This window comes from Ascaphus truei, chromosome 1, assembly GCF_040206685.1.
Source record: "Ascaphus truei isolate aAscTru1 chromosome 1, aAscTru1.hap1, whole genome shotgun sequence".
NCBI classification, from domain to species: domain Eukaryota; kingdom Metazoa; phylum Chordata; class Amphibia; order Anura; family Ascaphidae; genus Ascaphus; species Ascaphus truei.
The window spans coordinates 526388571-526415849 of record NC_134483.1 but is presented as its reverse complement, the minus strand read 5'-3'; the positions used below and the strand labels follow the sequence as shown (position 1 = coordinate 526415849).

Genomic DNA, 27279 nt, shown 5'->3' with positions numbered 1-27279 from the left:
GGCTTTTTCCTACCTTGTCCGGCATGGCATTTCCTCCTTCAATGATGCTGCGTCATGGAAACGCGGCACCACGTGACATCATGAGACGTTGCAGGAGCAGATGCTTCAGGACAAGGAAAGAGATACGTACAGAGGCCCTGCATTCTTCCCTGGCAATCAGTTTAATTGCTGTGGGGAAGAGTGTGGGGCCTCTGTAACCGCGTAGCTCGATGCAGTGGCGTCGATGGCAATGCCATTAAGCCGGCCCCGCTCACAGGCATACTGATTAATGAAATGCCACCCCCCCTTATTTTTACTGCAGTAAATAAAGATTGGCACTAGAATACAAACTAGCACATACAGTAGTTTCAAAGCAATGGGCCAAACAAAGCAAGTCGGCTCAGTGCTGCATATGTAGGGTTATACTGTTGGGACTCATGGAATTACTACAACAATACAGTGAATGTGAAGTGTTAAATCAAACGCTGCTAAACAAAATATACTATATAATAATGTATTATTTCTAAAGATCTGCTAGGAGATCAGTGCAGACTAGAAAACCCGCAGCAGTGGCGAAAAGTTGTACAGTGGCTTGCAGAAGTATTCACCCCCTTCCAATAACGTCACATTTTGTTCAATTTCATATAATTTCAAACAATGTATGAACGGTTTTCAAATTAACTTTTTTTAATTCTAAGCTACAAAACTGTAGTGGTAAAACTGAGCACTGTTATATGAGGAGGAGATAAAATGTCAGCAAAGGAAATGTACAAAATTCAATGTATTGGTTGCATAAGTATTGAGCCCCTTAGGTCAGTACTTGGTAGAAGCACCTTTTGCAGCAATTACTCTACTGCTATGAGGCTTTATGTATGGGTTTCTCCTAGCTTTGCACAGTAGGATGGTAACATTTTTGACCATTCTTCACTGGAAAATTGATTCAGTTCTGATAAGTTTGTTGTGGATTGTCGACTGAAATCTTCAACTCTCGCCATAAATGTTCGATTGGGTTCAAGTTGGGACTTTGAAGAGGTCACTCAAGAAAATTAATTGTCTTCTTGTTCAACCACTCCAGTGTGGCTTTGGCTTTGTACTTTGTGTCATTGTCCTGCTGAAATCTGAATTTCCTTCCCAGTTTCAGAGTCTTGGCTGAAACAAATAGGTTTTCCTTAAGGATTTATCCATTCTCCACACTGTCCTGACAAGCTTCCCAGTCCCTACCAAAGAGATGCATCCCTATAACATGATTTTGTCACCGCTATGCTTGACATTTGGGATGATGTTGACAGGTTGATGTGCAATGTTGGCTTGAACCAGATGTAACGCTTGGAATTTAGACCAAAAAAGTTAAATTGTTGTTTCGTGTGACCACAAAACACTTTTTTTGCAACTCCATAGGGGATTTAAGTTGAGTATTTTGGAGTAATGGCTTCTTTCTTGCCATCCGTCTACATAGGCCAACTTTGTGTATGGACCGGCTGATTGTTGATGTGTGAACACTGACTCCAATCTCAGACACAGAACTTTGTAGATCTCTCAAGGTCATTGTTGGCTTCAGAGTGCAATCCCAAACTAGTTTCCTGCTTGCCCGGCTGCTCAGTTTTTGAGGGCGACCTGATCTGCATAGTGTCTGGGTTGTATGATGCATCTTCCACTTGTTAATGATGGACTTCACTCTGCTTAGAGGGATAATCAGCGCCTTTCACTTTTTTGTACCCTTTGCTTCTCTTGCGCTTTATTCCGGACTTTTTTTGAAAGCTCTTTGGTCTTCATGGTTGCTTTGTTGGATCACTATGTGAGTTGCAGCTTGAAAGTCTTTATATACCTGAGGGAAATGATCTACAAGTTAAACCACTTTGATTACACATACAATAGGCTAAAACCATTTCAATAATTTTGTGTCCTTTCAAACAATTCATATGCACCTGAGCTAATTTAGGGCTGCAGTAGCAAATGGGGTTGAATAATTATGCAACTGAGATTAATCTTTTTTGCAGGGGGTGAATACTTCTGCAAACCAGTGTGTGTGAGTGTGTGAGTGTGTGAGTGTGTGAGTGGGTGAGTGTGTGTGTGTGTGAGAGAGAGAAAGAGAGAGAGAGAGAGATTAAAAAGACAAATGACAAATGACAAGGAGTGCCCTATGTGTCAGAGCATGTGTCCCGTGGGATTAAGGTTACTTTCTAAAGCAACCACTTATAGAACTTCAGATCAGAACCAACTCTAACACCATTCTTTCCCCGGTCACTAGTTTTAAATATCTAATCATATGGCTTGATTCTCATTTAACATTTCGGTTGCATATTGATACCCTGACATCCAAAACCTATCCCAAACTTCTGTAGGTGTACTGGTCAGAAAGTGCATCGCAAAGCAGATGCTAATGCCAATTCTATGGTACAGTACCCCAAAATCACCTTAGTAAACTAGACACCCTCTACAACTCAATATTCTGCTGTCTTACAATGCAACTACAACACACACCACTTGGAAATACTCCAAGAACTAAATTGGCTATCACTTGAGTCCAGGCTCAAAGTACATTTTTCCTGTCTGGCCTTCAAATACTTTCTGCGCAAGCTACCCGCCAACCTGAGAAAGCTCCTCACCCCTACCACACGCATCAATATCACCTGAGATCTGATTCCAAAAGACTGTTCATGGTCCCATGGTTCAAAAAAGATTCCGGCGGCTCCTCCTTCTCTTTCCGTGCACCCCAAAACTGGAACAATCTCCCGGAGACTCTCACAGACACCACCAGTCAAAGCTCTTTCAAGACTTCAGTTGTCTCACATTTTAATCTTGTCGGTAACTGTTAATTGTCTGTTACATATGCCCATAACATATATTGCTCATAACATATATTGTCCCTGAAATGTCTGTAAATATAAAGCATAACGATGTATTGTCATCATAATGCTAAGGCCCCGCTCCCTCAGTCAGTGCGCCCGCACTGCAGACAGGCTCATCAGCGCACCACGTGACGCGTCACCGCTCAGAATCACAATTTTCTTGCATCCCCTGGCGGCTGACGCGTCACAGCGCGTAGTGAGCCGTCAGCGAGGGGGGACTGGGACCGGCTCGGGAGTATTCCCCTGCTGGTGGGGAACGCTTATGCGGCTGCCCGCGCCGCCGGGCGCAGCGGGTCCCAGCCCTAACACTGTGCCAGGAAATACTTGAAAACGAGCGGTAACTCTCAATGTATGATTTCCTGGTAAAACATTTTATTAAATAAATACATAAATACAAAGTATTCAAAATGCAATGTATCAAACGACATCAGTTGGTAATCGATAATAAAGAATAAACAATACAGCATTGCATAAGTACATGCATTAACTCATCTAATCATTCTTGCCTAATGAAGATACATTGTGTCACACATAGAAAAAGTTATACATTGTTAGGCTGCTCAATTAGCTACTCAGTTAAATGTTGTGAGCGTATACTAAAAATGATCAAACATCACAAGTGCCTGCATAGCAAAAACGCCAATAAATTGATACCTTAAGCCAGGGATGCTCAAACTTTTAAGTTTGCGCCCTCCCTGTCTCGGATCCCCCTTGCTTACGCCCCCCCTCCTTACCTGCTCTCGGGATCCACGCATCATATGGCATCGCAACGTCCTGTGACGCGTTGCCATTTGATCTTGCGGCGTCATTGACACGCCAGGGAAGAGCCGGCTGAGAGCAGGTAAGTGAAGTTGCAGAGGCCTCGCGCCTCCCCCGGCATTTAATTTACATGCCCGGGGAGAAAAGCGCTGGGGCTGTGCAACATGCGCCCCCTTTAGAAAATCCCATCCTGGGGGATGCCCCCCCCCCAGTTTGTGCACTGCTGCGCTGGAACACCAGTGTCAGTATGTATGCTCATATAAAGAGGAAATTTCCATAGTAGCTGGCTTGGTCTTGGTGATAGCTAAAAGCGGACAGTACTCCACAGGGTATGTAGTGAAGTGAAGTACCTTAAGTCATGCCTTCTCCAGTACAAGTCCAGTAGGTCCCAAAAAGGAAGGCATACACTGAAATTAAAAGTTATCTGTGTTTTAAATTTAGATGTACTAATAAATGATAAGCCTTTGCACCTTCTGGCGCCCCTCCCCTCTTGTGAATTATGCATGTTGGCATAAATCAACAGATCAGGTAGTTACAGTAAGTCATTCATACAGGACATTTTTGTAAATGAAAAATGAAACTAACACATTTTAACTAAGTGGTGCTATTCGATAACATAAATTGCAGCGCTAGAAGGTCGCTTACAGCCCATTGACTTGATTGGACTTTTAGGTGTCTTTCAGTACCAGAAGGTACCTTATGGCAGATGGCTGCTTAGTAAATCCGGCAATATGTGTGATAATAATTGGAAATGTGAATAATTGGAAATGTGTATGCTATTGGTGTTCATCTCAACGTTAAGAAGATACTTGGATAATTAGGCAGAAACCCTGCACAAACCCACTTATGGAAAGAGGGCCATGCATTTCCCCCATTCTTAGGGTCATGTCCTTTGAATAATGTATGGTCACTGCGAGGTCCCTTCTGTCACTGACCAGCTTATGTTTTTTTCTCTCTGAAGGTTGACTGAAACAGGATTTTTCTCTGTTGTTAGTAGCTAAGGTAAAATAAAGAGGATATGCCCCAAGCTGTGTTTATTGAATGAATTCACTTGAGCAAGCATTGCTTAAGACTTCAATTATATTTGTGTTCTTGGAACAAACTCTAGAAAAGTTTGACATTGATTTTGTGTTTATGTTTAGGGAAGAGAATACCATTTACACCATTATTCTGAATAATATTTTTCCCCAAGCATCTGTTTTTCATGGCAGAACAGGTGCTTAATCTTCAAAGGTTTGTAGTTTCTCATTAAGAATACATTTGGATGTGTGTCTGTTAATTCTATCCCTGAATGCCATGACTGGGCTTAATCTTGCTCATTAATAGAAATGTGTACTTGCCAATTTTGGTAAACATACACATTAAAAAGGACACTTTATGAGTTTTTTTTGTTTTTTTTGTATGCGTGGTCTGGATTCTTTGAAGGTTGGAATGTCATACATATACCAGCTTCTTTTGTAGGTATTAAAAGACAGCAAATAATCCATAAGGTGCCTTCTTTCACCGGGAAGTGACTTAACATAGCTTAATAAATAGGGCCCATCATGCAGTAGAAGCACACACAAAATGTAATAGAATTGAATGAATGAGTTAGAAAGTCTGGCTTCATGCTAAAGAGTCAGTACTTCACGTGAAACAACCCAGTCTAAGTTCAATGATGAGGTCTTTGTGACATTTGGCTATTCCTTTGTCTCTCTCTGCTTCAAGCACCAAGAATTTGGGTGTTCTCATTGCATTATATATCTAGTATTGATTGTAATGAACATCCAAGTGGCTGAATTCATTCCGTTCTGTGTAACCGTAAAGCTCCTTGCTATATAAATACATCATATCTTCATATAGAAAATCTATATCTTCATATAGACTGTACGTGTCATGTTTGCATATCTTCTTTTAAATTGGAAAATATTCAGAAAATTGGATATAAGCTTCCTTTCTTCATTGTTTTCTATCATAAATATGTTTTTTTTTTTATTATCTACATTTGTGTTACTATATAACAGGCTCTTATCCATTGGTTCTTAAACGTACCACCAAACGTCACAGAGAACAAATGGAAGTTTCTTTACAGCTGGGAACAGGGCTAATTTTAAACAAAATAAATTTGCTGATTTACATGTTAAATACATTTCCCATTAAAAAGACATGTTCTTATTTTTTAAACCTTGTTTCACAGCTTCGGAAGGCAGTAATGGACCATATCTCGGATTCCTTCCTGGAGACTAATGTTCCCCTGCTGGTTCTTATTGAGGCAGCAAAGAGTGGTAATGAGAAGGAGGTGAAGGAATATGCCCAAGTCTTCCGTGAGCATGCCAACAAATTGGTTGAGGTAAGTCTTCATTTCAGATCTAAAGAATATGTTTGATCTTTCTTGTAACGTATTAAAGCATCAGATCGCCCTAATGTTTTATTCTATTTTTGTGGCAATGAGTTGTATAAAGATAACTTTTCACATGTACAAAGTTCCTTTAATAAAAGTAAAAAAAAAGTATTTCACAGAAAGTTGCTCAGGTGAATCTTATTATGGTTTGTAGCCTAGTTAGTTTTATAGTTACAATGCAATGTATTAGCGATAATCAGTTCACTAGTTATTATACAATATACACAGACAACATACAAAGGTTTTGGTGAGTGTGCTTTTTCTATCCAGTCTTATATATATATATATATATATATATATATATATATATATATATATATATATATATTATTCTGTACTGTTTACACTATTATATTACACGTTTATGTTATCACATTAATTGTTAGTTTAACATGTTTATTATTAATTATTAGTTTAACATTACTACTAATGTGCTCCAGGGAAACTGGTAGCTGTTTCTTGTTATCTGCACTATTGAGGTTTTCCTTTTTATACTTTCGGATGCCATACAGTACCTTGCTTGTTCATTGTAGACATAGAATATCACTGAGGCACAGCCTTGCAGAAACGCTTGCATAGCGAGACATATGACATTTGTACTTTGTACATGTATTATACATTTTATTACAGTCTCTACCAGGGGAGGAATATCTTTATATGTGTACGATTATGATATATTGTTTGATCTATATGTGTCAAACCCATGAAACTGGATACCATCAGGTCACACTATTCGCCTATACCTACCTATACCTAAAGGGAAATCCTTCCATATTTGGGCGTTTGGACGACATCCAGTCTTATATTGCATGTACTTCCAGGGTTATACTATCAGGTCACCTATCAGGAATACACCTGATTGTATTGTATACACCATATACTTACCTTGACTATTCCTTATCAGGATGGTTGGGTAGATTTTACTGGGGATACCTATATATATATATATATATATATATATATATATATATATATATATATATATTACAGTGTTCGACATACCTATACATTTGCTCGCCCCGGGCGAGTGGATTTAACCCCCGGGCGAGTAAATATTGGCCCAAGCAGCACACGTTTGGTACTAGGTGGCGAGTAGATTTTTTTGTGTGGCGAGTAGATTTTTTGGTGATTTGTCAACCACTGTATATATATATATATATATATATGATACGAACCAATCCAATCCTTCCGCACGGCCCTGAGGAAGGTCTCTCTGTGGGACCGAAACGTTGGCTTACGTGTATTTCATGTTGTGAATATAGATTTTTGGATTAACCCCGTGCGGTGTGCTTTCTCTTTACTGGTCTTTGGATTGGTTCGTATCATACTTATTCTCTATGGGACTAGCATCTGCTATTATAACCTTTTCTACTGCAGTGTGCTGACTGACCTTCATGTGTATATATATATATATATATATCCATTATAATAGAAACGTTTATTTACACGTTGGACATATACATGCCAGTACACTGCCACATCGCCGTACCAATATAGAGATTTTAAATATTTCACTGTAAATATTATCTCACTGTGTTCAATTTTCGGATGTAATTAAAATGTTATTATTTTGTTTTAATTGTAACTGATCAACTACAGAAGTCACATGACTGGGCTTATGGAGATTTTATGTCTCACGGACCTACATAGTCCCATATGAACTCTCATTGGCTATACCCGCACTGAGTGCAACTTAGGGGCTCTTTTCTGATTTTCTCTGGATCACCCTCGTTTATCTACATGTTTTATACTACCTATATTATGACTTATTATAGTTAGTATTATAGTTGCTATAGTTTCTGATACTGTTTGCTACACATATTCATGTCAATGTAACATTTCAACAAGCAATGATACATGATACATTGATATAGCTTATCACAGATGTAATATATTTGTTTCTATAGCTTATTCCAGTACAGCAGTGGTTTTAAACCTTTTTTTTCTTTTGGGGCCTTCAGTGCTCAGTTGCTGAGGCATCCCTACAACAGGACAGGGTCACAGAAAACGCAGAACAGAGAAAAAGAGAGTCACAGGAGACAGAGAAAGATAAATGGTCAGTGGGGACAGGGAGCAACAGCAGTCAGTGGGGACATGGGACAGGGGAATAACAGGAGTCAGAGGGGGCGGGGGAGTCAGAGAATCACAGGAGTCACAGGTGGCAGGGATTTAGAGAGTCATAGGAGTAGAGGGGCAAGGGAGTAAGAGGGGACAGAAAGTCACAGAAAACACATACTGTATACATGTAGCCCCCTTTCCCTATGCCTAAAGGAAACCGCAGGCGATTACGTGTGCTGCTAATACAAGTACCCTCACAGGATGCCTGAGCCTCCACTTCTGGGAGCCTGGGGTGAGCGCTCTCTCTTGTAGTGCAGTGCCTCCACCTATGAGGGATCCCAGAGTGGGCGGGATGACTCCTCATAGGAACCAATACAAACGGAAATAATAATACCACGCCATATATATAACTTGGTTTTAAAAAAATTGAAATATAAAATGTCATTCATAGGTTTTTCTAAATGCTACAAGTATTTTTTCATAGTACAGAACTGATTTATTAAAAAAAAAAGAACACATGTAGGATATTGCTTGGTCTGCAGCTTTATGTTAACTCTGAAAATCTGACAAAGTTGCAAAACCTAATTCAAATTCCTTGGGAGATAATGAAGTGAGCTAAATAGCTGCATTTGTGTCATGTTTGCAAACTATAGGGAAAAAAATGGTCATAATAGCTTTGAACCAAGGAAATGACTAGCATAGGCTAATAAAGTCACCCAATGTACAAAGTGTTATTGGGAGGAAAAGGCAGAAAGTAGAGTATTTTGATTCAGCGTGCAGTTGGAAATCCATACCTAATGACAAGGGCCGATGCCAAAACCTGAAGAGATTATATCCTGCTCTGCTAGATCTTACTGACTCATATCTGACTCATTTGCATGGCAGTCTCACTAATTTATTCTCATAGACTTGAGTAGCAATTCACTGTTTGAGGTCAGAATGATTACATTAAGATGCCCTTTTTGTTTGTTTGTTGCACCAGAGCTCCCAAATGGTACTTGGTTCAGCACCTGCATTTTGATAGATTAGTATGTAAAAGTGATGTACATTCATTTTCTGCCCTTCTTGCTACTACGGTTCCTTGTTTTCGCTGGGTGGCGGCGGCGCGGCTTTCCGGGCATTTGATTGGTTCAAGGGCCGTCACATGAGGCGATAAGCCCTTGAAAAATCAAATTTTGCCGGCTACCACTTTTCGCGACGGCAACGCTGCTCTGTCGCATTTTCGCCTTCGCGCTTACTATAAGTGCACGCGGCGGTGGCGGCAATGCGGCAAATCATTGTTTTGCAAGGGACTGTTTCTCTATGTAGAACCTATTTTTAATGTGAGATTATTTGGATGTATTTTCCAGCAAGTTAGTAGCCTTATTTTATTTTTTCGGGGTTTGTTTATTTTAGCTGATTTAAGCTACTTTGTACCTGATTTTATTTTAAATGTTTATCTGAAAAGGCCCAACATTTGCTATATTTCTCCCCCCCCCCAACAACCAACTTCATCCACCCCACAAGGTAGCACAGAGCTGTTTCCTTCAAAGAGACTTACCAGAAAAGCTATGTTATCATGATCTTCTGTGATGATGCTCTTTGATGTCCAGTAAAGACACAAAAAGTAAGGGTTCAGAAGATGGTAACTTCGTTTTTTGGGGGGTGCTTAATTGTTTGGACAAAGAAAAAGAGAAAAACACAACATATAATGTAATAAGGCTGCTACGTGGTGACGGACCGCTCAACCAAAAGACAGTAATATAAAATGACTAGGTGCAGAAGCATGCATACAAAACACATTGAGAATGACCAAGAGGTCACAAGGTCTCTATAACCATGCACTTGAGACAAAAATAGAGAGGCTGTTTATTCTAGTATATATCCTCTCTATTTTTGACTCAAGAGTGCATGGCTATAAGGATTTTTTGTGACCTCTTGGTCATTCTGAAAGTGTTTTATATCATTTAATAATCAGGGAACGAGCGAGAGAGGTTCAAACAAATACCAAACTGTACTGTATGTGGAAGAGATATTTCCCAAATAAATATGTATAGGAAATGGCCCCTTTTCATGGAATCCCAGCCACACCAAATGTTAGGAAAGTCTAAGGCATGAATGGCCAACTCCAGTCCTCAAGGGCCATCAACAGTTCAGGTTTTAATGATATCCCTGCCTCTGCACAGGTAGCTCAATCAATGGCTCAGTCATTGACAACTGTTGACTGAGCCACATGTGCTGAAGCAGGGATATCTTTAAAACCTGTGTTGGTGTCCCTTGTGGACTGGAGTTGGCCACTCTTTGTCTAAGGCAATGCACTATAAGACTCATACAAATAGAGTATTGTTTAGTATACGGTACCCCAAAAACTGTATGACAGCCATCTAATTCATCCCTTAGATGCAGGGCAGCCTTCAAAATAATTAGTCGTCTTCATCAATATCAGCAATGATGACTGGTCCCCTTTAAAGGGAGAAAGCAGAACATGTAATAATAATGTTTTTTCTTATATAGCACTGACAGTGTATGCAGCATTGTACGTAGAATTTTTGCCGGCATAAATCCCTGTCCCGTAGAGCTTACAATCTATTTTTGGTGACACTTTTCTTGTCCACACCCAGAACGATGCCATAGCTAGTTGAAACATTATATTACACGTGAGGAATCTGTGTGAAATAGAAAAAATATACATTTATCAGATGACTCACTGATGTACCAGGCATTTTATTGCTTCTGTTAGCACAACTTATTGCATCAAAAACGTGTTAAATATTGCGTGTTAAGAAAAATATGTGCGCGTTACCATTCAATTCAATGGACCGGCGTTACCTTTGGGTCAAATATGGCGCCAGCATATCGTTACCGGGAGTAATAGCGGCTACTGCAGCTGCATTGTTATGAAAAGTTTGGCAGTTCTTATAAGCACTTCAGGGTACAACTAATTTAGGACAGATTTAACTGGAAATAATCAATCTTATTTAGCATTTTGCATTTTTTCCCATTAGCACTGCACATCAATTACTGAAGCAATTTCCACTGGACAAAATTGGTGGAAAAATTGAAACTTTGCAGCACTGAGTAAAATTAGATTCAGCCTGGTAAATGAAAATATGATTATGTGAGGATACTTACTTTCTGTGCGATTTAAAAAGAGGGGGAGTGGGGGGGGGGAAAGACATTTTGCAGGGTACATATTCTAAATTATATATATATTTTTAACACAATATAATAAATCCTTTTTTTGTCAGAACATTTCAAAGAAAACCAATGCTTTTCTGGCCTCTCTGACATAAAAAAAGGGTTATAATAGAGACACTGGAAACATAGGCCCCATATTTAATACGCTGTAATATGCATTTCCTGCATACAGATTTAGGATATGGTACTTAGTAATTATTTTGAAGTAGTTATGTTATTTATTTCTACATTATATACATATATACATATATATGTTTTAAGTTATGATGGGTGAAAAAGGCAACAAGAAACCTCCACCGTATTGCATATGGCAAATAAAAAGATCACTTGTGAACACATTCACATGTCTTAGGCAGGTCTGCATCCCTGCCTTTCACCATTATCCCCAGCATACAGTGCTTCCACTGCAGCAAGGGATTCTGGGAAATGACATGCAAATGAGCACACAGTGTGTCACCTTTTGTCTGAAAAAACATTATTACATGGAGCCCATATAAGCTAATGCTCGCTGTTAACACAGCTTTAAAAGCACAGCATGGGAATCAGATGCAAAGCCAGAGAAACCATTCACAGACATGTTTCAACCTTAATGGGTATCATCAAGTGTGAAGTTGGTTGTACTGCTGGCTTTGCAATTTTCAAGACTGTGCTATAAAGCTGTGTTAACAGCGAGCATTAGCTTATATGGGCTCCATATAACAATGGTTTTTCAGACAAAAGGTGACACATTGTGTGCTCATTTGCATGTCATTTCCCAGAATCCCTTGCTGCAGTGGAAGCACTGTATGCTAGGGATAATGGTGAAAGGCAGGGTTGCAGACCTGACTACGACATGTGAATGTGCTCACAAGTGATCTTTTTCAGCAACAAGGCAGGAAAAATGACGCAGCATGCAGATATAAACCAAGAATAGTTTTATTAAGGTATGTGGCACATACACCAACATTTCAGTCCTCACAGGGGGACCTTTCTCAAGGTCGTACTTTGGTTTATATCTGTGTGCTGTCTCGTTTTTCCTGCCTTGTTGCTGTGAGGATCTAATCATCCTTGATTGACCTTAAGGGATTAGCACCTCTCTATTACTTTTTAAACGTGAGTGCCAACTACTGCTTATGGACTGTATATTAGTTAGCACCTTCGCCCAAAGAAGAGAGCAGTGTATCTCGAAAGCTCGCCTAAATAAATGCATTTTGTTAGCCACAGAACGGTATTGACTATTTGATTTTTATATATATATATATATATATATTATATATATATATATATATATATATATATATTATATATATATATATATATATATATATATATATATATATATATATATATATATTATATATATATATATATATATATATATATATACCATAATACTGAGTTAAGTTATGGTGAGTAAAAAAAGTGACAAAAACCCTCCACAGGAAAGCAAATATGCAAATATAGCTGTATGCTCATAAGACATGCAGATGAGCATACAGCTATATTTGCATATATATATATATATATATATATATATATATATATATATATAATATATATATATATATATATATATATATATATATAGGCTATACGATACCGTGTAAGCAGATATCAGAGGCAGCACTCCAGTAGATAGTCAAAAAAAAGGTGTTTAATGTGACATGTCACATTAAACACCTTTTTTTTGACTATCTACTGGAGTGCTGCCTCTGATATCTGCTTACACGGTATCGTATAGCCTATTTGATTTATATAGGATTAGCACCCACCTATATCTACCTGACGGAGTGCCTTGTTCTCATCTATTCACTATATATATATATATATATATATATATATATATATATATATATATATATATATATATATATATATATATATATATACACATATATATATATATATATATATATATATATATATATATATATATATATATATATATATATATATATATATATATATATATACACATATATTCTTATTTTATTTATTTATTTATTAATAAAACATAACTCTGCTCTAATTTCTGGAGACTTTCAGGTACGCATCAGTTAAATGTAAGGCTCTGAACCATTGATATTTTTTTCACTGGCAATAACATTTGCAGCACTCAGTAGAGAGAGATTCACCCAAAATGTCTTTGCTAAGTCCTTTTGAGTGTCTTAATAATACAGGAAACATCTGAATTTCTGTCAAGGTTTTTTTTTTAGATCATAAAATATTTGGCAATTATTAAGACATGTGAGTGACTCTATACAGAATGGAAAGGGCCATGCACATGGAAAATCAAGAATTATTATTGTTAATAAATGTGTATGAAATATGATATTACTGCTGTGACCTGAGGAGAAGTCATTGTTTCTACTCTACTTCAGCCCCAGATGTAACACATGGAGCTGAAATGTATTGCAGATTAAAGTATTCAGGAGTTTGAATGGAAATCAAAGGGTAATTGGCCACTCTTGAGATTGATGGAATGCCCGCAAACTGTTACCCGGGTGACTGTGCATTACACTATCTTTATATATATCCTTGATTCTATTTATTGCAATGAGATGTTGAATGACCTTGGGCTGAAGCATAACCGTACATTGTGTGCATAGTATTTCCTATTTGGTGCGGAACGGCCCTCCTAGGAACATCTGCCGCTTCATAGAAGCTTTCAGTATAGTGGAAGAGTGGAATTTTTTTTCCTGGAAGATATAAAAGACACGAGAGAATGGCCAGTAAGGACTTGAGAAGCCACAAATTGGTGACTTACATAGCTGGTCAGACATGGGAGGGCGTTACTGCACCTGCTGGCGCATGAGTTGATGCAATTGAACATTACAGATGTAGTGAGAATTTCTGTCGCTGTAACAGCGGACTAAGGGCCTCATGCAGTAAGCCCCGATCCAACATTTTCGGTAAGGGTTGCGGATTGGTGGCTAACAGGCCATTTTTTGGCGATTTGCCCTCGCAGTATTCAGTAAGGGCCGAATCCTTCCGATCCCTGCCGAAGCACTGCGAAAGCAAAGCTGCCGATGACCTGTGGCGATACAGCCTGGCTCCCGATAAGCCTTTGGTGCCGATAGATGTTTGCAGCTGAGAGAGACAAGCCGCTCTCTCAGCGCAAACATCGGCAACAAAAAAAGTATTTAAAAACAACTTTTACTCATAGTGTACATGTGCAGGGGGTCTTCGGAGCTGAACCGCGTTGTTTTCAGGTCCGGGGACCCCCTGCCCCCCGAGATACAGGCCCCTTTATGAGGTGCCGGTATCCCTCGGCGTTTAAAGGTACCGATCACGTGACCGCGACCTGTAAACAAACCAGAGGGATACCGGCACCCCATAAAGGGGCCTGTATCTCGGGGGGCAGGAGGTCCCCGGACCTGAAAACAATGCGGTTCTGCTCCGGAGACCCTCTGCACATGTACAGTATAAATAAAACACACACACATCAATAAAGACTCGTTCCTTACCTTGGCGGCTATGTGCAACGGTAATGAAGCAGCATGAATGTCTTTTTAATTATACTGTACAGTGAGCAGGGGGTCCCCTGAGCTGAACCGCATTGATTTGTGGAGCAGGGACCCCCTGCTTCCCGAGTTACAGGCCTCGGTATGTGTCATCGGGTGGCAGTGTCGCCGCCATGTTTATAGCGTCCCCGCAATAAACATGGCGTCCACACTGTAACCGATGGCCCAAACCGGGGCCTGTAACTCGGGATGCAGGGGGTCTCTGAGCCACAAATAAATGCGCTTCAGCTCAGGGGGCCTCCTGCTTCCGCACAATATTATTAAAATACATTAATGCTGCTTCATTACCATAGCGGATAGCCGCTAAGGCAATGAAGGGGTTAACGCATAGTAGCATGTTTATTGGGGACAAATGCCCCCAATAAACATAGCAGCAATACACAACATACAGTATAGTAATGGGCAGAATGACTATTATCCACAAATGGATAATAGTGCAGTTGTCCATTTAAAATACATACACAACAATAAAGACATTAAATACATATAGCACTCACCCATGTCCCACTGCCACGATGAAGGCCATCCTCATCTTCATCCTGCCCATGCCCCATCCGCTTCTGCAAAACAAACACAAGAATTACAACATCCAAATTAATGTCCCCTAACCCCTTAATCACCATAGCGGTTATTAACCGCTACAGTTATTAAGGGGTTAAGCCACCATCACCCACATACCCTCCCCCACAAAGCCCCCCAACCACCCTCACCCAATACCCACAGGGGAGTCCTACCAAATACCCTTGGGCCTAATACCCCCTCCCCCAGCACATACAGTACAATAATGTGCCAAATAACTATTATCCACATAGGGATAATACATTATTTGGCCATTATTAAACACATTCAATACCGTTAAAATGTAAAGAAAATTGTACTAACCTCATCAATAAGAAGCCTCCGTCGCCAGCATCATCCTTGGGGTCCGTTGCCAACATTATAAATAGCCACAACATTTGAATATCATTAACATAACACTGAACCCCTTAATCACCTTATCGGGTACTAACCTGAAAGGTAATTAAGGGGTGAAGCCATCCTGCAATGCCTACAACAGTTATGCATAACATCCTCAGTGAAATAAATACCCATTGCCTAACCAAATTCCATTTAATCATTCAATCTGTAGGCTCACATGCCTCATAAAACATTGCATTTACAGTGTTTACATGTAGCATAACATGTAAACTGCATGTACACGCTGCAAATCAATGTTAACAATACAATAATCCCACTCAAATCGCCATACATCACAAGAAGTATATTATTTAATCCAATAAACTCACCATCAATGAATTACCACACATCACTTACATCCCTAAACAATTAAAATACCATCCATACCAATTACACAATGAACTAAAGCTATCCTAACAGAGAACAACTTCAAAACATAGAAAAAAGTACACCAACAATTACAATATACTAAAGCAAGGCTTTCCATATCCTACTGTACGGCCTGGAAGCCCAAAACTTACATCTGTCTAAAAATAAAATACATTTAGCACACATCAATGCATAGCCACAATGATTAACAATACAGAATAAGAAGCTTTAACAACACTATCATGTCTTACCCTGTATATATATCTGTACACATACATACAGACATACATACAGTGGGAAGAAATGATATGCATTATAAAAAATGAACACATGAAAAAGCAACAAAAAAAACAGTTACATTAAGTACATTTCTTTATTTAACTTACCATTACTTGCCCCCACCGACTCCCGTTGATCAGCTTACTCACGAACCAATCCAGGAACAAATCCACGAACCAAACCAGGAACCAATCCAAGAACAAGTGCAGGAACCAATCCAGGAACCAAGCCACAAAGAAATCCACGAAACAATCCACGACACGATCCAGGAACAGGAAACCATAAAAGAAAAAAACATAACAAATTAAACATTAAAATAATAAAACATGACAATCAAGGGTTGTACTAGTTTTATTCTTAGTGAATCTGTATTAAAATACCTTGTTCCGGGGTCTTCTTGACGTCCGGTGCCACGCCCTGGTCTTCAATCTTCAGGAGGAGGTCCGTCCTCCTCGGCGTCTGCCTTCAAAATGAGACGACATAGGCTTTTAAAGGCCTATGACGTCACATTTGTCGTCATATGGTTCCCACGGCCCTGATTGGGCCGTGAAAACCATGTGTTTTGGCCGATGTGAAAAAATTTGATGACGTCACTTAAAGGCAATGCCAGCACAGCCAATCAGAATGGCTTTGCTGCTATTGCCTTTAAGAAAACGTCATGAAATGACACATGGCCGGACTCACATGGTAAGCCAGCCAATCAGAGCGTGGGAACTCCATCCCTACTCTGATTGGTTCAAGTACCATGTGAGTCCGGCCATGTGTCATTTCATGACGTTTTCTTAAAGGCAATAGCAGCAAAGCCATTCTGATTGGCTGTGCTGGCATTGCCTTTAAGTGACGTCATCAAATTTTTTCACATCGGCCAAAACACATGGTTTTCACGGCCCAATCAGGGCCGTGGGAACCATATGACGACAAATGTGACGTCATAGGCCTTTAAAAGCCTATGTCGTCTCATTTTGAAGGCAGACGCCGAGGAGGACGGACCTCCTCCTGAAGATTGAAGACCAGGGCGTGGCACCGGACGTCAAGAAGACCCCGGAACAAGGTATTTTAATACAGATTCACTAAGAATAAAACTAGTACAACCCTTGATTGTCATGTTTTATTATTTTAATGTTTAATTTGTTATGTTTTTTTCTTTTATGGTTTCCTGTTCCTGGATCGTGTCGTGGATTGTTTCGTGGATTTCTTTGTGGCTTGGTTCCTGGATTGGTTCCTGCACTTGTTCTTGGATTGGTTCCTGGTTTGGTTCGTGGATTTGTTCCTGGATTGGTTCGTGAGTAAGCTGATCAACGGGAGTCGGTGGGGGCAATTAATGGTAAGTTAAATAAAGAAATGTACTTAATGTAACTGTTTTTTTTTGTTGCTTTTTCATGTGTTCATTTTTTATAATGCATATCATTTCTTCCCACTGTATGTATGTCTGTATGTATGTGTACAGATATATATACAGGGTAAGACATGATAGTGTTGTTAAAGCTTCTTATTCTGTATTGTTAATCATTGTGGCTATGCATTGATGTGTGCTAAATGTATTTTATTTTTAGACAGATGTAAGTTTTGGGCTTCCAGGCCGTACAGTAGGATATGGAAAGCCTTGCTTTAGTATATTGTAATTGTTGGTGTACTTTTTTCTATGTTTTGAAGTTGTTCTCTGTTAGGATAGCTTTAGTTCATTGTGTAATTGGTATGGATGGTATTTTAATTGTTTAGGGATGTAAGTGATGTGTGGTAATTCATTGATGGTGAGTTTATTGGATTAAATAATATACTTCTTGTGATGTATGGCGATTTGAGTGGGATTATTGTATTGTTGACATTGATTTGCAGCGTGTACATGCAGTTTACATGTTATGCTACATGTAAACACTGTAAATGCAATGTTTTATGAGGCATGTGAGCCTACAGATTGAATGATTAAATGGAATTTGGTTAGGCAATGGGTATTTATTTCACTGAGGATGTTATGCATAACTGTTGTAGGCATTGCAGGATGGCTTCACCCCTTAATTACCTTTCAGGTTAGTACCCGATAAGGTGATTAAGGGGTTCAGTGTTATGTTAATGATATTCAAATGTTGTGGCTATTTATAATGTTGGCAACGGACCCCAAGGATGATGCTGGCGACGGAGGCTTCTTATTGATGAGGTTAGTACAATTTTCTTTACATTTTAACGGTATTGAATGTGTTTAATAATGGCCAAATAATGTATTATCCCTATGTGGATAATAGTTATTTGGCACATTATTGTACTGTATGTGCTGGGGGAGGGGGTATTAGGCCCAAGGGTATTTGGTAGGACTCCCCTGTGGGTATTGGGTGAGGGTGGTTGGGGGGCTTTGTGGGGGAGGGTATGTGGGTGATGGTGGCTTAACCCCTTAATAACGGTAGCGTTTAATAACCGCTATGGTGATTAAGGGGTTAGGGGACATTAATTTGGATGTTGTAATTCTTGTGTTTGTTTTGCAAAAGCGGATGGGGCATGGGCAGGATGAAGATGAGGATGGCCTTCATCGTGGCAGTGGGACATGGGTGAGTGCTATATGTATTTAATGTCTTTATTGTTGTGTATGTATTTTAAATGGACAACTGCACTATTATCCATTTGTGGATAATAGTCATTCTGCCCATTACTATACTGTATGTTAGGGGGGTATAGGTGTTGTTGGGTATATATATATATATATATATATATATATATATATATATATATATATATATATATAATTATTTAATTATTTATTTATTTCGTTATTGTGGGGCTGGGGTGTGTTTTTTTATTATTGTGGGTAGCGGGGATGGGTGAAGGGGGCATTAGCCCCAACGGTGGTTGTTTAGGGCTTGCGGGTGGGTAGCGGGAGGCCTTAACCCTTTCAGGACCGTAGCGGTATTAACCGCTATGGTCGTGAAGGGGTTAAGTGCCCCCGCATCCCCCCCGCAAGTCCTAAACTCACACCCAGGGCCAAATACCCCCCTCACCCATCCCCGCTACCCACAATAACGCTGGCACGGTGGGTTAACCCCTTCATTGCCTTAGCGGTTAGCCGCTAAGGTAATGAAGTGGCTTTTAAATGCCTTTTTCCTGCCTCGGATGCATGCCGTGGGGCTCCGGTGCGGTTATCAGCTCCGGAGACCCCCGGCATCAATCACAGGCAGGAAAAAGGGCTGATTTTTCCTAAGTGTCGCCCTTGCTGATGCTTCTCCTTCAGCAAGTTGCCAACTTTAGTTGGCGGGCTGGATTGGCCATAAAATCTCCAATCTGGCCTGCCGATCAGCACCGAAAAGCTGATCGGGGCTTACTGAATTCAGGCGGGAAAAAAAAGTCCCGATAAGTGGCTTATCGGCAGCCGGGTGGCGAAATTTTTTTTTTCGGAAGAAAAGTTGCCGATAATTCCCACTTATCGGGGCTTACTGAATCAGGAGGGCAAAAAACGGCTATAAAATGCCGATAAAGCCTTATCGGGGCTTACTGCATGAGGCCCTAACAGGCAAAAGTCTCCGGCGACCAGGACAGTGTCTACCGTGATCGAGCTGAGGGGGTCCATGCTTCTGAATGGTTAATCATTCGGTATTGCAGCAGCACCGAAGACACAAAGCTTTGCTATATCTGTACCTCTGACCTATAGCGGTAACGGCCGCTATATCTGTAAGAATGTGTGAATTTTCAGTTTTTCATTAAACTGGAGGATATCACACAGAAACGTGTGTGTGTGTGTGTGTACATTTTAAGTTATGGTGGATGAAAAAGGCAACAAAAAACCTCCACCGTTAGCATATAGCCAATAAATAATATGACTTGTGAGCACATTCACATGCTTTAGACAGGTCTGCAACCCTGCCTTTCAACCATTATCACCTAGAATACAGTGCTCCCACTGCAGCAAGGGATTCTGGGAAATTACATGCAAATGAGCATACAATGTGTCACTTTTTGCCTGGAAAATCTATTTACATGGAGTCCATATAAGCAAATGCAGCCTAGAAATATTGCAAAGCATGTATAAACCAACCTCACACTGATGATACCCATTAAGGTTGAAACATGTCTGTGAATGGTTTGACTTGCTTTGCTAATCCCATGTTGTGCTTAAAAGCTGTGTGAACGGCGATGCATTTGCTTAAATGAGCTCCATGTGAATGGATATTCCAGGCAAATGGTGACACGTGTGCTCATTTGCATGTAATTTCCCAGAATCCCTTGCTGCAGTGGGAGCACTGTATGATAGGCGATAATGGTTGAAAGGCAGGGTTGCAGACCTGTCTAAGACATGTGAATGTGCTCACAAGTGATATTCTATATTGAATATATATATATATATAATCAGAAACAGGGCACACACAAAACAAAATAAAAAATAACGGTAAAGGGAGGGGGCATACTGTCCAAAAAGATACAGAAAAAGGAAAAAGGGGAAAGGCACTTACCTTTTTGCATATAGGAGTGCCTGTCCCTTTTTTCCTTTTTCTATATACTGTATATATTGATATACGGTACGAAAAGTTATAGTGGCACTCCACTAAAAATGGCAACTTGCCTGGGTGCATTAGCTGCAAAAATTAGAAGATAGAGACGAGTGAAAGCAGTCACTCCAGGGGTTAGAAAAATTAATAACGTTTATTACCACAAAAAAAATATATCAATGTTTTGGCTCATTTTTCTAAGCCCAAAGTGCCTACTTTCACTTTTCTCTCTCTCCTCTCTCTTTATATCATATTAAATAATTAATTGGTTTGACTCAACTGTGCTAAGGGTGGGAATGCTTCAAGCCTCCAACTAAGGAAGACGAAAGGTTTACAAGACAGCCCTATTTAGCTAATTATGTTGCATATAAGAAAGCACCCAATTGAAAATAAAAAACACTTCTGCATTTATCGGGTTCATTGTTTATGTTTCATATACAGCGTTTCAGATTGAGGGGAGAGACATTGCCTAGCTAACTTTAGTAAGCCCAGCATTATTATGTTACATCCTGTCAATAAAATGAAAACAAATGTGAATGTTTAATAAGAGCAAAAAAAAATAAGTTTCTGGCCAACAGCAACTGGACCTGCTGCTTTGTTTCATCTTGAGTTACAGATATATTAAGAATTGTTTTTGCCTTAGTGTCAGTCAGGACTGCAGCAGTAGCAGTGGATTTCAGTTAGACTTCAGCAGCAGTGCAGTACTACAGTGTGCTGTGTGAGATGGGCAAGGAGCCAAGGATAAGCATCAGCATGCAGTATCCAGCTTTGATTGATTAACGAGCCAACTACCTCATTATTAGGCTTCCTGAGAAGATCAGTAAAAACGTAGAAAATGTCTAATTAGCTAATATGCGCCCCCCTCCATCCCCCACTATGAGGGATTAAAACAAACTTTTTGTTCTACTTTCAGTGCTGTCTTTTGCTTTGAACATTAAAATAGCAACGTATTATTGTACAGTATGTGATATAGCTCTATGCAACACTTTACAACAGAACTATACTGGCAATACAATAAACAGAGAAACATACAGTGGAAGGATATGGACAAACACTGGAACTCCAGGTCCTGAAAATCTTTTAAATATGAGCAAACCTGAGTAATGGCTCATGGAAACAATAACACTGACTTTGAAGCAGGGGAACTTCGTTCAAATACTGGTGTCAGCCTTCCAACCAGTTACTGTGTTGGAAGTCTCTCATTTTCCCTCCTCGTCCCCCACTACACCCTGCACTCTTGATCCTATCCCCTTACATTGATTCCGCTCACTCTCCACGGTAGCATTTTCTTCACAAACACATCTCTTTAACCTCTGTAAAAACACAGGCTAATTTCTTTGACCTTCAAGCATACTCCTGTCATGCACATCGGGAAAAAAACCTTCTCTTATCCTCGCTCCCCGTCCAGCTCTTTTCCTCTCTTCTGACTCTCTCCTTGATACACTCCAGTCTGGAATCAGTAGTAATCACTCCACTGAAAAATCTTTAACAAAAGTCACTTATGACCTTCTTAAGACTAAATCTTAAAGGCAGTTCACTATACGTATTCTTTTGGACCATTCTGCTGCTTTTGATACCGTTGATCACCACCTCCTTCTGCACACCCTACATTCTATTGACCATCTATGGAATTGCCCTCTCCTGGTTTACTTTTTACCCAACTGACTGTATTTTGTGTTTACATTGATGGCACAGCCTCCTCGTTACTCCCACTCACAGTTTGGTGTACCTCATGGTTCTGTTCTAGAATCTCTTCTCCATTTCCACCTCTTCCCTTGGTAAACTAATACAGTCATTTGCGTTTCACTTTAACCTCTAATAGTCATCTATGATACCCAAATCCACCTCTCCTCTCCTGGCCTCACCCTTTCTGTTCAATCCTGTGACACTAACTGTCTATCTGTTTGCTCCACATGGATGTCCAATCACTATCTTAAACTTAACATGTCAAAAACTGAACTTATCATTTCCTCTCCTTCCAACTCTACACCTATACTGGATTTCTCACTTACAATAGATAATTCAACCATAATCCCAGTACCCCAAGATAGATGCTTATGTGTCATTCTTGACTTCTCCCTCTCATTCATCCCACACATTCAGTACCTCCCCAAATCATGGCATTTCTACTGCCACTATATTGGTAAACTGCATCTCTTCGTCATGGAACAATCCACCAACCCTCTTACTCATTCCCTCATTATACCCTGACTGGATTACTGCAATCTCATTCTGGTTGGTCTCCCTATCTACCATCTGTCTCCTCTCCAGTCTATTATAAATGCTGCTGCCAGGCTCACGTACCTCAGTAAGCGGTTTTCTTCATGTACATATATCATTTGTGCTATCTAAGAACATTGTGGAAGAGAAATACATATTTAACAGAATATATTAAACTTGATGTTTAAATGGCTTTTTTTTTTCATCGTCACTCAGTTAATATACTTACAAAAGTGGTATAACTTTGGAATACACAAAAAGTATATGTTTATGTTAGATGTAGCAGATATCATTGCGCCAGTTGGTGTAATAGCATGGTAGGCTTGGCCCCTTTTTTGGCGCGTGATTAATACCATTACAATGGCACTGCGCCCATTGGCGTATAGTGTGGATCCCACTGCAACTCATCAGCACTAGCAATAATGTTTGCTACATCAATATGTGCCCGCTCAATCATGCAAAAAGTTTGGAAATGCAGTCATACTGTAGGTCGGCTTTCACCTGTGCAAGCGTGGCAGGCTGCCAGGTCTTTGTTGAACACATATAATATGGTTTTTGATAAATTATTTCAAATGAGACCATGTTATGATCACTGTTTCTCAAATGTTCCCAGACTTGAATATTTGTTATCACTTCTACATTGTTTGATATTACTAAATCTAGTATTGCCCATCTCAAGGTTGTTTCCTCAAAAACTTAGAACAGCGTTGCGCAAATTGGGGGGCGGGAGATTTTTCTGGGGGGTCGCGGGTGACTGCAGAGGTCCCGTGCTCTTCCCCACGGCATTTAAATTAAATCGTGTGAGGCCTCTGCAACCCACTTACCTTGATTCTGAAGGCTGCTATGACAAGTCACCATGGCAACTGACGCAATGCCATGTGACATCACATGACCCTGAGCGTCATTTAACGAGACAAAAGTGGGGAGAGGGGTGAGAGCATGGCGCCGGCCAAACTAAAAAAATAACCACATACAAACAAACACACTAACAGCTCAGCAGACTTCTCCCCCCCCCCTCGCTCCTGCTCCAGCGCCTCTTTGATTGGCTCCCTGCCACACCACGTGACGTGTCACAGCTCGGGATCACAAACTTGCTGTAGACCCTGCTGGCTGACGCGTCACAGTGCGCAGTGGGCCTGGGAGCGCGGAGGGATGGGGACAGCCAGGGTGCAGGTAAGGGGCTGTTGAGAGGCGCGCACACAGCCGCACGCGCCGCCGGCTGCACTGGGGACCTAGTCTAAGGGCCTGTCCCTGTAGTAGCCACAAACATACAGGGGTATCGGGGCCTAGTTGGGGCCTAGTTGGGAGTCTCTGGCCTAGTGCAGGGGCCTACTAACGCCCTGCACTTACATCCTCACCCTTTCGTGTCCCAGCTCCGACTGGCATGGTCTCTCAAGCGTGCCAAATGTATCTCTTGGCTGCTCCGTTATCTCTGCAGCCCTATTGGCTGTCTGGCTGCATGTGGTGTGTAGCCCCTGGGGCTGCTGGGACTTGTAGTCCCAGCGGAGCCTATTCCCCTAATGGCCGCCGCTCTACACTCTGCGCATGCGCCAGTCTCGTGCATGCGTGGTCACACACAAGATGGCGGCGCCCCCTAATAGGTACCACCCCGGAGCACTGGAGCTCTCCTTGTACACTGCCCGCACCTCTCTACTTAACCGGCGGGTCCGCTGCTGGCCCGCACGTACCGCAGTTCTCCTGATGCAGCGGAGGTAAGGGGTAGCCCAAGGGGGAGTTCAGAGGGGGACATGGCTACATCTGTTTAGTTCATTATCTCTTTTTGTCCTCCCCGCCCCTATCCTTCCTAGTTTAAAAGTAATTTGTATGAATTATTTCCACGTAGCGTATTGTCAGTTACTGATTCATTTTCTTCTACACATAATGAGAGTACTTTTATTCTGTTCTGAATGTAACTTCTATTTCCCTTGTATTCTTGGTGGATATATCAAGGTCAATATATTCCTTGTAGGAAAGATTCTGCTTTTATCTCTTTTAAATCTGGGTCCCTGAAGGTTCAAAGTTGGTTTCTTTTGTGGTTCACTATTAATGCTTTTCCAATACTTTAGGGGTTGTTCCTATTATTTATTTCTGTGGTTGTATACTGTTTTATGCAGGCAGTTCAGAGCATAGTGACATCTCCTGCCAGTGATAATTCTCTGTTATATGAGGTATGAATGTGTCTTGAGGCTTTGTGAGAATGGCAAATCATTTCCTAAGACTAAACTTTGATAAAACAGTATCATTATTTTCCCTCATAAAACATATTTTATTTCTCCTAAATAGGAATTAGCTGTCCAATCTAGCACTATTTCTTCCTCTAATTCATCCATGAACCTTGGTTTATGTTTCAAAGCGGTGACATTTCCTTTCCTGTGCAGATGTAAACTTGTAATTGTACTTAGAAAGCATTACGTGTTCTAGCTTAAATTGAGGTATTAGTAGAAAATGAGAAAATGTTAAAACACTGTGCTCCATTACAAGAACCAATCTGCTAAACATCAAACTGCATCAGAATTATTGTTGGGACTCTGCTCACCTAAAATATCCATGAGTGCGTTTCCACATGCGCCCACACCCGCTTCAATTGCACCATTGTCCCATGTTATACAGAGGTTAAGCTGCAGTGAGAAAAGGATTCTGGGTAGTGACATACACTATTCCCTGATAAACGGAATAGTGAAACATTGTACATGTTCCAATCAGGTTGCCGGGCATAGGATATTTCCTGCCCAGTGTTGCCCAAATCAAACATAGCGGCTGTACAGTCTGACTGTTTTCTGTCCGCAAAATATATAGTATTCCAGACAGCAGTGCAACAGGTGGAGTAACCTGTGTAATTTTCTGTTATCTCACTTTGTGTTTGAACATGCTATACTTTCTTTTTTTTTTACTCCGTTATTTGTCTCTTGAGGTAGCAGAGCTATTAATCTATGTTTTAATAATCTCCCGGCTCAACTACTGTAATTCTTTATTGATTGGTTCTTCTAAAAGTGGCATTAAAACCACTTCTCTTGCGACGAAAGCAGCAACACGTTCAATTCACTCGTCTCCAAACTTAACAAATACATTTCTGTAATTGTTTGAATTGCATTGATTACCTGTTCAATATGGGATTACATTTTAAATGTTGACTTTTGTATTCAGAGCTTTGCATCATCAAGACACAGATCACCTAAGTGATCTCGTAAATCCATATTTTCCCAGTAGGAAACAGAGTTTTCCTAGGGTCTTATCATATTTTTTAGCTTACCCTGTATGGCGTGATCGTGCTTTAAGGTCACATGGTAGAATCCATTGCTCGGTGGTTCCACCAGCAATTTATCGCTGTAAAAGTAGTTTGAGGATCTGTTTATTTTGGGACTAATTTACACATTTATTGTTAATCTGGTAGGTTTATTAATCATTTTATTGTAAGATGCCATTTGCGTAGAGACTGACTTTCACGTGTATGTACTGCTTTTATTGTATAGTATTCTGGTAGATTTGAATGCAGCCAAACGACTTTAAAATAGCCATGGTTGAATTGTAGTTTGTTGCAGGTTATGATACTAGTGATAATGATGGTCTAGGACATTTTTTCGCTGCGGTTTCACAGCGATCAAATGGCCGCCGGAGCTTAAGCCCTTAACCTAAAACCCCCTTCCCTAACCCTTATCCTTTAACATATTAAATTTAGCCCCTACCCTAACCGCTAAAATCCTTGAACTAACCTCCTTCCCTAAGCACTAAAACCCCATAAATTGTCCCCCTACCCTAATTAATAAAACCCCTTAAACTAACCCCCTACACTAAACAGTAATTAAATTCACCTTAGAAGCAGCCGGTGGTGGGGGAAACCTGTGAGATTTCAGGAGCTCTGCACTCTATAACTTCATGTGTACGTGAATAACCACTGTGATGATCAATTAAGAAGTAAAACAACCTCCAGCCTTCTACAAGACCAATACAACTGCTTTGGGGCGGAACTAGTCACTCGTGGGCCCCACTGCAAATTAAACCTTTGTAGTGGGTCCATACACACGACGGAGGCGATGGAGTGAGCCACCCAGGCGGTGAGTGCGGAAGTTGGCTTTGACTTCCGGTTTGTTCCAAATTCAGTACCCAACTTCCTGAATGCCCCCCCCCCTGCCCCCCCGACACCAGGTAAGCCAAGGTCCCACACCACAGGTAGGGCCTTGGGAGGGTGGTGGAAAGAGGGCATTTTTAGAAACAGCAGAACACTGTCCTAGTATGTGAAGGACGTGCCCCCAAATGTAGTGGCACATATGGTAATTCTGCCA

The 27279-nt window shown here is 40.5% G+C and overlaps 1 protein-coding gene across 5 annotated transcripts in view; it reads left to right on the top strand.

Annotated features, from left to right (window-relative positions):
- CTNNA2 (catenin alpha 2) overlaps positions 1-27279 on the top strand; it is a 1818882-nt gene that overhangs the window by 1351994 nt on the left and 439609 nt on the right. For all 5 annotated transcript variants that reach the window (XM_075572319.1, XM_075572294.1, XM_075572328.1 and 2 more), the window contains exon 9: positions 5764-5916. In XM_075572319.1, coding sequence (XP_075428434.1) covers positions 5764-5916 — 153 coding nt within the window. The remainder of the gene's footprint in view (positions 1-5763; positions 5917-27279) is intronic.